The sequence below is a fragment of the Danio rerio genome, chromosome 8 (assembly GCF_052040795.2).
Source record: "Danio rerio strain M-AB ecotype USA chromosome 8, GRCz13ab, whole genome shotgun sequence".
NCBI lineage: Eukaryota > Metazoa > Chordata > Actinopteri > Cypriniformes > Danionidae > Danio > Danio rerio.
In genome coordinates, this window is record NC_141028.1 from 1,617,501 (window position 1) to 1,631,459 (window position 13,959).

The 13,959-nt window shown below is 37.6% G+C and overlaps 1 protein-coding gene across 3 annotated transcripts in view; it reads left to right on the forward strand.

The window, feature by feature from the left end:
- The window catches only part of ubox5 (U-box domain containing 5), a 17,054-nt gene extending 9,749 nt beyond the window's left edge, over positions 1 to 7,305 (forward strand). For 2 of the 3 annotated variants that reach the window (XM_087263002.1, NM_001328062.1), the window contains 3 exon segments: positions 3,593 to 4,523; positions 5,269 to 5,394; positions 7,042 to 7,305. In XM_087263002.1, the coding sequence (XP_087119128.1) occupies positions 3,593 to 4,523; positions 5,269 to 5,394; positions 7,042 to 7,244 (1,260 nt within the window). In that variant the 3' untranslated portion in view covers positions 7,245 to 7,305. 3 annotated transcript variants of the gene reach the window in all.
- Positions 7,306 to 13,959: the final 6,654 nt, after the last annotated feature.

The window sequence follows — 13,959 nt, forward strand, 5'->3', positions numbered from 1 at the left end:
TTGGATTAAAAGAAAAGTTACATTTTAGTTCATATATTAGGGTTTTAGTTATGATACTCCCAAAATCATTCCGCGTAAATCCACAGATTTTTTTTATTTAAAGATTTTTTTTTGGCCTTTTTTTGCCTTTATTGGATAGGACAGTATTGTGACAGGAAGCGAAGTGGGATAGAGAGAGAGGGGGTAGGGTAGGGAAATGTCCTCGAGCCGGGATTCGAACTCCCGACGCCCTGACGTGCTATTGCACCATATGTCGGCGCGCTAACCACTAGGCTATTGCGCTGACAAATCCACAGATTTTTACTAAAATTCTGTGCAGAAATAGCAAAAAATGTCCGCAGATTCCCTCTGGCCCTACTTATGTGTACCAAATCTTTGGAACCGGTATGCATGGAACCAAATCAGCATATGAATTTCGGTGCCTAATTCCAGTGCCACTGGTGCTGCGACAAGAACGTAAAAGCAGGTCGCGCACCAGAAGCGCCGCTCGGCAATGCACAGCGCCATGCATTTTAAAATTCGCAAGTCAGCGGCTGTCCTCGCTGTGGCTTAAAAGTATCGGTTCAGGCACTGTTATGGCAGCGGTACCATTTTTCGAAGTATCGATTTAGCACCGGTATCAACCCTTATAGGTCAAAAAATGACCCAGACACAATTTTAGCATCTTAAAAGTTTGGTGAATTTTTCTAAAATGTCCCCAACATTAGAAAAAAAAATATCATCTTCTATTTTGATGAAGGCTCAACACAATATAAAAAAATAATATAGGCTATTATAATTTACTACTTGCATGTTGTTTGTTATGCTTTATCCGTAAGTGTAAGGATTGCTGCGAGACGAATCGGTGAGACTCAAAATTACAAATTTGTTCATTTTTGGTCAGCTAGGGCAGTGCTCCTCAACCTGTTTATCACCACGCACCGGTCAACGCCTGACAATTTTACTGCAGGCGGTTGGGGGTGTTTCGTAGGTTGCTATGCAACCATCAACCGTTTTCTCAGAGGATGACAATCTGGCAAAGCATTGCTGTCACTCTGATACAAGCATTATTTAAGGAGAGAAGTACAAAGCACTGCAGTGTTGGTGTGTTCTGTGATGGAGAAAATTAGTCTTACCGAAATTTCATTCAAGCTGAAGCTGATCAGTCAATTCTTGTCGCATGACTCGCGGTGCGCTCGCGGCCCGGGGTTCATTGGTGCAGAGCCGCGCACCTTCATTGGAAACAACGAACTTGTTCAAACTCTAGAAATACGCGATATGCGAATGGCCCTAAAAGGCCGCCGTCATTTGCGATCTCCATCAGTTGATCTTCTTGCATAGCCATGCTGGATTCACCTGATTTGTTGACAAGTGGGTTGCGGATCTATTCCATGGCAGTTAGTGGGTCGTTCACTGGGCCTTTTTCCCTTAGCAAAGAAACTTTCCTAAGACCTCTGTTTCTTACTCATTATGCTGCTTGTGCGTTAAATTTATGGAGATGCAATTGAGAGAATATGGTCGTTTTTTTTTAAATAAAAGACTTTTCAAAATAAAAGCTCTTTCAGACTCAAATAATAATAAAACGGAAATAATTAGTGATTTCTTGTGCGGCCCGGTACCAATTGATCCACAGACCGGTGGTTGAGGACCACTGAGCTAGGGATCATATGAACTAAGGCAACATGATCAATCTCCTAATTGTCCACTGCTAAGATTTTTTTAAAATATGACGCGACCCCCCCACAAAGCTCGCTGAGGCCCTCTTGTGGGCCGCGACCCCCCTGTTGGGAACCACTGGTTTACATGAATGCGCCCTTGTAATACTGTGCTCATGACAATTTTATTGAAATAACGCCATCGGAACCAGCCACTCAACCTCCAACCATACCTGTCAACATTAAGATGTGAAAATAAGGGATATGCTCACCATAATAAAGGATTCCCCCAACCCCAACCCCCCCATTAAGATTTTTTACTACATTAAATAAAAGGAGTTACTCTAAAAATGCACACATCTAACATTATAATGAAAGCATTCGACTGCTTTCCTGACTTTTTATGCACATTTAAGATAAAATTAGTTGTGTTTGAGGGAAAAAAAACACCAAGATCGACATCCTTATATGTTATTATTATTATTAGTTATGCGTGTATGTCTGTTAAAACACGCACCCAAAAGCCAAACTTTCCGCTTCAAATCACGAGTACAGAATTCGTTTGGGAAACAGCATCTGTTTATCACTATGGAGCGCGTCAGCTGACAGTCACGCACCGCTATATGGCTGTTTTGAGGATTGTATAGGATGGGCGACGGCACCTGTAATCAAAAGGAAATTGAATCGGGCCGTTTTTAATATTGATTTATAAGAGTTTTCATTCCTAAACAAAGCGAAAGCACAGAAGACTCATGTTTAGAACAAAGGGCGACCCCTGGTGGTTCGGCGGTATGGGTTGCTTATAGGGAGGCTCGGCTGTTCAGAGAAAGACTGAAAATAAGGAAGAAATACAGGAAAATACCTTTACGGGATGATAGCGGGATAGACCTGTGAAACACGGGAGGATCCCGGGAAAAACGGGAGGGTTGACAGGTATGCCTCAGAGGATTGTCACTTGCTAAACCATGTTGTCATTGTTATTTGTTCATTGACTCATTGTATGGGATTTGTCCGAGACAGTGCCAAGTGTTGTGTGTGTATATATGTATACGTTTTGTGGAAATATAAATTTCTATCAACTAATTCCAAATGAACAATAATCTACGTATAACTGAAAAGTTATATTCTTTGGTTTTTAATTATATCATTTCATTAACATCCCAGCTAGGAGGGACATTTAACCTTTATCTCTCTCACTACAGGCTAAGCCAGTGATGCAAATGCTTTAAACGACTCTGTCTTTGTCTTCGGGTGTTGCTTTTATGCTACAGAAACCCTATGTTGATTAACTTGTGTGGTCAGTAGCTGGGCCGTTTTTTAACACCTATGCTATGCTGACTCCAACTCTTAATTTGCATGCTTTGTTTAGCCATATCCCCTCCTCCTAAGAACACAATATAGACATGAAATTTTTGTCTTAAATCAGACTTATGTGAGACTTGTGTGAGACTTGTGAAAGAACTTGCAGACTGCGGACCTCTAGTAGGCTCTTGCAGACACATGGACATCTTAAAGACGCTGTATGACTGCAGATTAACCAACACGTCTCAATAAAGGAATTCTGCTTGTTTCGAGTCTCCTGGACTGGGTTCTCTTCTTCTTTTCACTCATTTATTTTTTTTACAACAGTTTCTTTGTGGCTGTTCTTGAAAAATCCAATAAAATATAATTATTTTTTAAAAAAAGAAATAACGCCATCGGTAGTTGGAAGATCTGTCTAAAAGGCCTGCCACACCAGCTGGAAAAAAATCCTAGAGGAAACACTGAGCGACATATTGTGCAGCCGTACTATTAATGTTAAACCTAACAGTGACTCTACAGATCATGTGTTCTGTGGCTCCTGGTCAGCTAAAATTCTCAACATTGCGTATCCAGTGATGTGGCTGCTGCCATGTGATATCGATGCTGAAACCATATATTGTGCATCCCTAGATGTGAATAATTATGTCTACTTGCAGGTGCAGATGGAGGTGTGTCGGCTGGACGTGGAGCTGTGGCCGTGGGGAATGGATCAGGGCCGGAGCTCCCGGAGGATTGAGATCCTCACAAGTTCAGAAAAAAGCGGCGAGAACTTCCAGCTGGTGTCTCGATGTGATCTGAAAGAAGAGCTTCATCTTTCTTTCACGCATCCCTTCTTTAAATCTCGTCCTCCATTCTGTGATCCTCCTCCGCCTTTTGTTGGCGAATCTAAAGAGTTTTGGAGCCCCAGATCTCTATCATCCGTCGCTCAACTACGCATCAGTATTCCCTACAGCGGAGCTGCGTCTGCGCTCGGATTTCGCTCTCTTTCCATCTGGGCTTTGCCTTCTCGATGCTGTAGTGAATCTGAACTCAAAAAAATCCATCAAGCACATCTAAACACGCTCAAAATAAACCCAACAACCCCGATTGCCACTAAATCAGAATCATTTCAGACTGATTCTCCAACTCCAGAAGAGTTCCTAGATCCATTGACGCAGGAACTAATGGTTCTCCCTATGATTTTACCCAGTGGCATGATAATCGATCAGAGTACTTTGGAGGAGTACGAGAAAAGAGAGGCGACATGGGGTCGACTGCCGAATGACCCGTTTACCGGCGTTCCCTTCACACCGAGCTCCAAACCTCTCCCGAACCCGCTATTGAAGAGCCGCATTGACCGTCTGCTCCTGCAAACGGGACACACAGCCGTCGGGAGCAGGAATAATACACTAAATAAACCACAGCCGTCCAGACTGATGTCTCACAGTGTCACAGACTCCAATGAAACACACAGAATGCAGTCTGAACGTGTTTTAGAGACACAGAGACAGAGATGTTCGGCTAAAAGAAAGCGGGAGTTCAGCTCTCCATCCACCAGCGCTGATGCTGATCACCCTCCATTGAGGAAAACACTCCACACGCACACAGGTTTGAATTAATGCCATGTAATGTCATTACTTAATTTAAAAAAGCATAAAAAAAATATTTTAAATGACTAAATTAATAATAAATAATTAAAAATTGATTACTGCCATAAATAATAAATAAATAAATATTTTTAATATTTTTAATTAAATAAATAAATAATATATAACAATTAAAAAACAAAGTAATTAAAAATGGATAATAATTAATAGATAATTAAAAATATAAATAAATTTAGAATTTTAAACACATTAATAACAAAGTTTAAAAATAAATATATAACAATTAAGAATTTAAAATAATTACTTAATTATTTTTAAATGAGCAAAAGATAAAAACTTACAATTATTAAATAAATTAATAATAAATAATTAAGAATACAGTCCTACATCAATAATAAAAAAAAATAAAACGGTTAGGTCCTAAAATGTATTAATTATCAAACATTTATTATTTTAAATCCTAACCATGCCGCCTCACAGCATTTCTATTTCAGAAACATTTTTAATGGATTTGTGATTTATTGACCGCTTCTGCATATGACATCAAATCATGAATATATACAATTATTATGGCTTGTCAGAGACTTTATAAACATTAGTCATCTTTGTCTAATGGTTGAGTGAATGTGTGCTTGTTTTAAAGTAAATGTTTTGTGGTTGTAATGAATTATAGTCCATTGTTGCTCTTTACTGTGTTCCTCCAGTGATTATTGCCTGGTTTTCTGTTTCTGTCTGTTGTGTTTCAGAGTCGGATTCTCATGAGCGGAGGTTAGCAGACAGTTTAGATCAAGCTCTGAACGCTGCACTTGATGGCTTACCAGTGTTCACTACACAGAGCAGAAGCACTGCAGACATTGAGAACACCTCCACTGGTATGAAACGCATTGAAATACAGCAGATAGGAGAAAAATAAAATACATAAATTAAGAAAATTATTGTGAAAATTTCACTTTAATTAAATACATTAATATTAATTAATAGATAAAAATAAAACAAGAATTGAATGATTAAAATGTATAATAATAGATAATTATATATATATATATATAAACATACATACATGATTATTATAATTATTAAATAAATAATATATAACAATTTAAAAAAACAAAGTAATTAAAAAAATATAATAATTAATCGATAAATAAAAAAATTATAAATAAAAAGATATAAATTTAAAACACATTAATATTAGTTTAAAAATAAATATATAACAATTAAGAATTTAAAATAACTACTTAATAATTAATTTTAAATTAGCAAAAAATAAAAACTTATTGTTAAGTAAATTAATAGTAAATCATTAAAAATACAGTCCTACATTAATAATAAAAAAAAAATTTACGGTTAGAATTTAAAATAATAAATGTATGATAATTAATAGATAATTAAAAATATAATTATAAAAATTAATAATTTAAAATTATTAAATACATTAATAATAAATAATTAAAAATACACTACTACATTAATAATTATAATAAATAAAACAATTAAGAATTTAAAATTAAAAAATTTAAATAATTAAAAATTATAAATATAAAAAAATAAATAAATTATTTAATAATAAATTATAAAACATATATAACAATTAAGAATTTAAGATCATTACTTAATTTTAAATAAGCAGATAATTCTAAAAAAGAATTTAAAATTACTAAACTAATATTAAATAATTAAAAATAAATTACTACCATTAATGATAAATAAAAAATCATTTTAAATAATTTAAAAATGTATATTAATGCAAATATAAATATAATCAAAATATAAATATAGAAAATAAAGAATTTAAAGTAATTAAATACATTAATAATAAATAAACAAATATAAACAATTAAAAAATGTAAATAATTACCTAATTTTAAAAATAAGAATTTAAATTAATAATAGATCATTAAAAATAATGAATATATTAATAATAATAATAAATACAAAATAAAACAATAAAGAATTTTAAATAATTAGAAAAATTATAATAATAAATAATTAAAAATAGACTATCACCATTAATAATAATTAATAAATAAAAAGATTAAGAATTTAACAATTAAAAATGTATAATAATTAATACATAATTCAAATATAAATATAAAAAATAAGAATTAAAGGTAATTAAATACATCAATAACAAATAATTAAATAAATATATAACAATTAAGAATTTAAATGAATTCATTTTAAAAAGCAGATAAATATAGAAAAATCAGAATTAATAATAAATCATTAAAAATACACGACCACATAATAATAATTAATACAAAATAAAACAAGAATTTTAAAATAATTAGAAAATGTATAAAAATAGATAATTAAAAATTATAAAAATAATTATATTCAAAAATAATTATTATAAATAAACTGATAAATAAAAAAATCTGAATTTTAAATTATTTAATAAATTACCAATAAATAATTAAAAATACATTACTGCTGTTAAGTGTTGGGGAAAGTTACTTGTAAAAGTAATGCAGTGTAGGTCTGATCTGAACTAACTCTGGTGCGTGTGTGTTTTGTAGGTGGGCAGACGTGTGTTTTCTGCTCGTGTTCACTGACGGTTTATTCCTCCAGCGTGCCGTCATATTCTCTGCCCTGTGATCATCTCCTGTGCGGCCCGTGTTTGAGACACAGAAACACGTCTGATCCACAGAAAACAACGATTAACTGTCCGGCATGCGGATCATCAGCTTCATCCAGAGACATTACACGAGTTCATCACTGAAGCTGCCTGTGTGCTTATTTTTGTGTGTGTTGTATTCATTAAACAAAATTGAGAAGCAGCATTACACGGACACTGACGTTATTAATAACTGCATACAGGTCAAAGACTAATTAATCTGATTTTAACCTCTCTCTATGTGCTTCATGCTTCTGTCAGTCTATGGAGACTCCTGTCATCTAAAACTCCATCTATAATCCTCTTAGTCTATGCTGACTTCATCTTCAGCAGCTCAAACACTCTAATGGCTAATGGACAGACGGCTGCTTCTCACTCAGGGCTGCTGTTTATGCTAATGTGGGAGACTAGTGGGCGGGGCTTTCCCCCTCTGATGACACGTACAAAGGGAGAATGCCAATCAAAGTGTTTCATTCATCAAGTCTGATTATAACAAACACAATTTATACATGTTGACCATTAGAGGCTGGAGAAACTCACACACTGCTGACACACAACTGGGTTAAACCTGTGGTGTGTGTATGTGTGTGTGTGGTTTTTGTGTGTATCTGGTTTTCTATGCGAGTGTGTGTGTGTGTGAGAGTGTACTGTGTATGTGCGAGTATGTGTGAGTGCGTGTGTATGTGTGAGTGTGTGTCTGCGTGTGTATGTACGTGTATGGTTTTTAGTGTGATCTGTGTGTGCGTGTAAGAGTGTGGTTTTTGACTTCTGTGCATGTGTGTGAGTGCGTGTGTATGTTTGCATGTACTGTGTGTGTGAGCGAGAGAGCGCACTGTGATTTTTGAGTGTGTGTGTGTGTTTGTCTGCCTATGTAAGTGTTCTGTGTATGTATGTGCGCTTTTGAGGGTGTTGAGTGTTTGTGTGTGTGTGCGCGCCTGTGTGTGTGTAAGAGTGTGGTTTATGAGTGTGCTATGAATGTGTGTGTGAGTGTGCATATGTGTGTGGCTCTTGAGCGCTGTGTGTGTGTGCACTGTCTGATTTTTGAGTGTGCTGTGTGTGGTTCTTGAGCGCTTTGTGTGTGTGTGTGTGTGTGTGTGTGTGCGTGCACTGATTTTTGAGTATGCATACGTGTATAGTTCTTGAGCGCTGTGTGTGTGTGTAAGAGTGTGTGGATCTTGAGTGCATATGTGTGGGGTTCTTGAGCGCTAAGTGTGTGTGTGTGTTTGTGTAAGCGCACTGTCTGATTTTTGAGTGTGTGTGTGTGTGTGTCGGTGTATGTATGTGTGGTGTGGATGTATGTGTGCTTTTGAGTGTGTTGTGTGTGTAAGAGTGAGTAGTTTTTGAGTGTGCTGTGTATGAGTGCATATGTGTGTGTGTTTGTGTAAGCGCGCTGTCTGATTTTTGAGTGTGCTGTGTGTGTGTGTGTCTGTATGTATGTGTGGTGTGTATGTATGTGTGCTTTTAAGTGTCTTGTATTTGTGTAAGAGTGTGTGGTTTTTGAGTGTGCTGTGCATGTGTGTGTGTGTGTGTGTGTGTGCATATGTGTGTGGTTCTTGAGTGCTGTGTGTGTGCGTGTGTGTGGTTTTTGAGTGTGTTACCGTATGTGTGTGTGTATCTGTTTATGTATGTGTGGTGTGTATGTCTGTATTTGTACTTTTGTGTGTGTTGAGTGTATGCGTGTAAGAGTGTGTGGTTTTTGAGTGTGCTTTGTGTGTAAGTGTGCATATGTGTGTTGTTCTTGAGCGCTGTGTGTGTTTGTGTAAGCGCACTGTCTGATTTTTGAGTGTGCTGTGTGTGTGTGTGTCTGTATGTATGTGTGGTGTGGATGTTTGTGTGTTTTTGAGTGTCTTGTATGTGTGTAAGAGTGTGTGGTTTTTGAGTGTGCTGTGCATGTGTGTGTGTGTGTGTGTGCATATGTGTGTTGTTCTTGAGCGCTGTGTGTGTGTGTGTGCTTGTGTAAGCGCACTGTCTGATTTTTGAGTGTGAGTGTGTGTGTGTGTGTGTGTATGTATGTATGTGTGGATGTTTGTGTGTTTTTGAGTGTCTTGTATGTGTGTAAGAGTGTGTGGTTTTTGAGTGTGCTGTGCATGTGTGTGTGTGTGTGTGTGCATATGTGTGTGGTTCTTGAGTGCTGTGTGTGTGCGTGTGTGTGGTTTTTGAGTGTGTTACCGTATGTGTGTGTGTATGTATGTATGTGTGCTTTTGTGTGTGTTGAGTGTATGTGTGTAAGAGTGTGTGGTTTTTGAGTGTGCTGTGTATGTGTGGGTAAGTGCGCATATGTGTGGTTCTTGAGCGTTGTGTGTGTGCTTGGATGTGTGTGTGTGTGTGTCTGTGATTGTATGTATGTGTGCTTTTGAGTGTATGTGTGTAAGAGTGTGGTTTTTTAATGTGCTGTGTGTGTGATTGTGCATATGTGTGTGTGTTTGTGCACGTGCATATGTGTGTGGTTCTTGAGCGCTGTGTGTGTGCGTGTGTGTGTGTCTGCGTATGTATGTGTGGAGTGGTGTGTATGTATGTGTGCTTTTGAGTGTTGAGTGTATGTGTGTAAGAGTGTGGTATTTAAGTGTGCTGTGTGTGTGCATATGTATGTGGTTCTTGAGACCTGTGTGTGTGTGTTCATGCGCGTGTGGTTTTTGAGTGTGTTGTGTATGTGTGTGTGCATATGTGTGTGTGTGTGTGTTTAAGAGTGTGTATTTTTTGAGTGTGCTGTGTGAGCCAGTGTATGAGTGTGTGTGTATGTGTGGGTGTATGTTTAATTATATGTGTGCGTGTGTGTGTGTATGAGAGTGTGTGGTTTTAAGTGCTGTGTTTGTGCGAGTATGTTTGCGTGCGCAGTTGTGTGTATGTGTGTGCTTGTGTTTGTGTGCATGTATGTGTGTGAGTGCGTGTGTTTGTGTGTGGGTTTGAATGTGCTTTGTATGTGTGTGAGCACATGTATGCGTCTCTGTATGTACTGTATGTGTGTATGTGTAAGTGTGCTTATGAAAGTGTGTGTGTGTGTGTGTGTGTGTGTGTGTGTATTGTCAGCAGGAGTGTATGGAGGATCCTTGAGCTCATTGTGTTTGTTGGTCTGAATCTCTGGATGATGTTGAAGCGGCTGAAGGCTGAACTCTCATTGTGTGTGAATGGACAGCTCTGACCTCTGCTGTCTATTGAACCACAAACACACACACACACACACACACACACACAGAGCTGAAAGACACACACTCTGACCTCATCAAACTCGTTTAACTTGTTAACTAATGACCTAATCAGCTGTAAACATGATCAGTGATCTGCGTTCCTGATGGACACTGTATTCAGCTGCAGGCGAGCGTCAGATGCTGATGTTGTCGTCATGGATACCAGATCATAATGCACTAAATAAATAAGGCTTATGCCAGCTCACTGTCGGGTACAGTGTGATGTACTGTGCGTCACTCTGCTATTTTAGTGCAGATTGCCTGATCTTACGAGGAAACCAAGTATTTTACGTTTTGTCAGTTTAGTGGCTAATTCGTACGAGTTCAGTCATACGAAAATACGTACGATTTAAAAAAGAAGGCGTGGCACCTAACCCCAACCGCCATAGGGTGAGGAGCAAGTCGTACTAAATTGTACGAATTAGATCATACGAATTCAAACAAACTAGCCCCTAAATCTAAAAGTTACGAATTGTCGTGAGATTGCGTTGGATTTTACTCGTATTTATATGTAGTATTTAATTTTAAGTAGCCTAAATAAATTTATTAGGGTGGAGCAGTAGTTAGCGCTGTCGCCTCACAGCAAGAAGGTCGCTGGTTTGAGTCCCGGCTGGGTCAGTTGGTGTTTCTGTGAGGAGTTTGCATGTTCTCCCCGTGTTGGCGTGGGTTTCCCTAGGGAGCTCCGGTTTCCCCCACAGTCCAAACACATGCGCTATAGGGGAATTGATGAACTCGATTGGCTGTAGTGTATGAGTGTGAAAGAGTGTGTATGGGTGTTTCCCAGTGATGGAAGAGCATCCGCTGCGTAAAACATGTGCTGGAATAGTTGGTGGTTCATTCCGCCGAGGCGACCCTAGATTATTAAAGGGACTCAGCTTACATATGATCAACTAGAAGTCAAGTTATTATTTGCTGCTCTCACAACTTAGATCCACCGCAAGACTTTCGTCAGGAAGTGTATGTGTGGTTGGTTTATGTGTGTGTGTGTGTGTGTGCGTCAGTCATTGCATTCTCTCGGTGTGTTTTATAATCAAATTTGTAACCTATTTCCATGTACTGTACGTGCAGCATTTCATCACAGTGATTATCTCCATCAGGTTTAAATGAGGTGACTGAACTCAGCCAATCACTAATTACGCTCCATCGACTCATTTGCATATGCATGAGCTCATTATTCCCACAGGTCCAGAGAAAGGCATGATGTTCCTCAAAGTTATTTATCAGATTGTTCTTTTGTGCACAAACAATAAGCAGCGGCGGGATTAGATTAGTGTGCATGTCGCTTTGAATGCTGAGCAGATATTTCCGCTGTTTACTTCAGAGCCGCCTTGAATGTTAGATTCCTCATTTTACTGCTCTGACCTTCTGCTTTCTGCTGTTCTTTACACCTTCAGCTGCTGACGAACACACACACACACACTCGCGTCCCAACTCCTTTACTTCACTCATGTGTGCAATATTTATCATTCATTTTCCTTCAGAACTTGCAAACTCCACACAGAAACACCAACTGACCCAGCCGGGACTCAAACCAGCGACCTTCTTGCTGTTAGGCCTCAGTACTAACCACTGAACCACTGAGTCGCCATCATATTCATTCATTCAATTTCCTTTAGCTTAGTCCCTTATTTATCAGAGGTCACCGCAGCGGAATGAACCACCAACTTGTCTAGCATATGTTTTAAACAGCGGATGCCTTTCCAGCTGCAACCCAGTACTGGGAAATACCCATACACACTTATTCTCTCTCTCACACACACACACACTCATGCACTACAGCCAATGTAGTTGATCAATTCCCCGATAGCGCATGTGTTTGGATTGTGGGGGAAACCAACGGCAACACAGGGAGAACATGCAAACTCCACACAGAAACACCAACTGAGCCAGCCAAGACTCAAACCAGTAACCTTCTTGCTGTGAGCCACTGAGTTGCCCAATATTTATCGGATTTACCCAAAAATACCCCAAAATGTACTCTTCCTCAAGCCATCATCGGTCAGACAATCGTGCTGTATAATAGTGTTGGATAGTGACCTTTATTCTGAACTTTCCATAAAGTAGACAAATTCATCATAAAGCAATGCTGAGTCTGAATTATAGTTGACCCGGATCTACAGACATTGATTTTCATGACAGTTTTCAGTGCAACAAAATAACAGTGACAGACAAAAGCACAGATATATAGGGATTTTTTAAAAGTATTTCCGCTGTTTAGTTTAGAGTTGTCATAAATATTATTTTCTTCATTTTACCGCTCTGACCTTCTGCTGTTACACACTCTGCAAAGAATGCTTTTCTTACTCAGATTTTTTGTCTTGTTTCTAGTCCAAATATCTACAAATTCTTAAATCAAGAAGCATTTTCTACACAAGTAAAACATATTGTCTTGTTTTTAAAAATAATCTGCCAAAATGAAGTGAGTTTTTCCTTTAATCAAGCTAAATAATCTGCCAATGGGGTGAGCAAAATAATCTGATCACAAATCGAAAAACAAGATTATTGGTTTAAGGAAAAACTTGATTTAGGGAAAGACTCACTTCATTTTGGCAGATTATTTCTTAACACAAGACAACATGTTTTACTTGTCTAGAAAATGCTTCTTGATTTAAGAGTTTTTAGATGTTTGGACTAGAAACAAGACTAAAAATAAGAAAAGCATTTTTTGCAGTGTACACACTCCGTAAAAAACATTTTTCTTACTCAGAGTTTTAGTCTTGTTTCTGGTCCAAACATCGAAAAACTCTTAAATCAGGAAGCATTTTCTAGACAAGTAAAACATGTTGTCTTGCTTTCAGAAAGAGTCAACAATCAGTGAGTTTCTCCTTAAAGCAAGCTGAAAATGTCAGTGTGACAACGATCTTGTTTTTACTTTGAACTAAGTTTATTTCACTGACCGCCAAAAGTCAGTGATGAAAATGTCATCCTGAAACAACAGAAATGTATTTATGTATATAGTCGTCGTTCTCGTTCTTGATTTTAAAAAGGCCTGAGATAATGTTAACCACAATGTACTTTTATCTAAAATCTCGAGGTTTATTTTTCTGTTAATGCATTATCCTGGATGGAGTCATATTTAAAATCGAGAAAGCATTGTACAAGAATTAATAGTGCATACTCACCATTCATCAGCTGTAATTTTGGAGTTCCACAAGGACCAATTATGTTTAGTTTATACATTAAAGGGCAGATAGTTTCCCCCTTTTAATGATTTAATAATAGTATTCTGGTTGTTCTGAGAGTGCCAGTTTAGGTTCAGTTCAACACACAGTTCAGATGTTTTTATTATCATGTGTTCAAAAGTGTCATGTTGGGGGCGTGTACACAGTTCGCTGTTTTAGGGGCGTGTTGCTTCACATGAAAATTAAGCTGCGTCCCAAATCGCATACTTGTACACTATTCTACGCCATTTTGTAGTATAAATAGTGTAAGTAGTGCGTTCACACTGAAAACTCTAAAAATAATACGTTTTTTAATTTTTAATTACGTGGATGATGCACTCATTCACTGATAAACTCGGTAAACTGATGTGTGTAATGATGGACACTTCACGCACTCAACGATTGCAGGTTTGCTTACGTAGCGGAAGGGGCGGAGCTATCGGGCGCACATGTTGGATAACTTGATTTATTTTG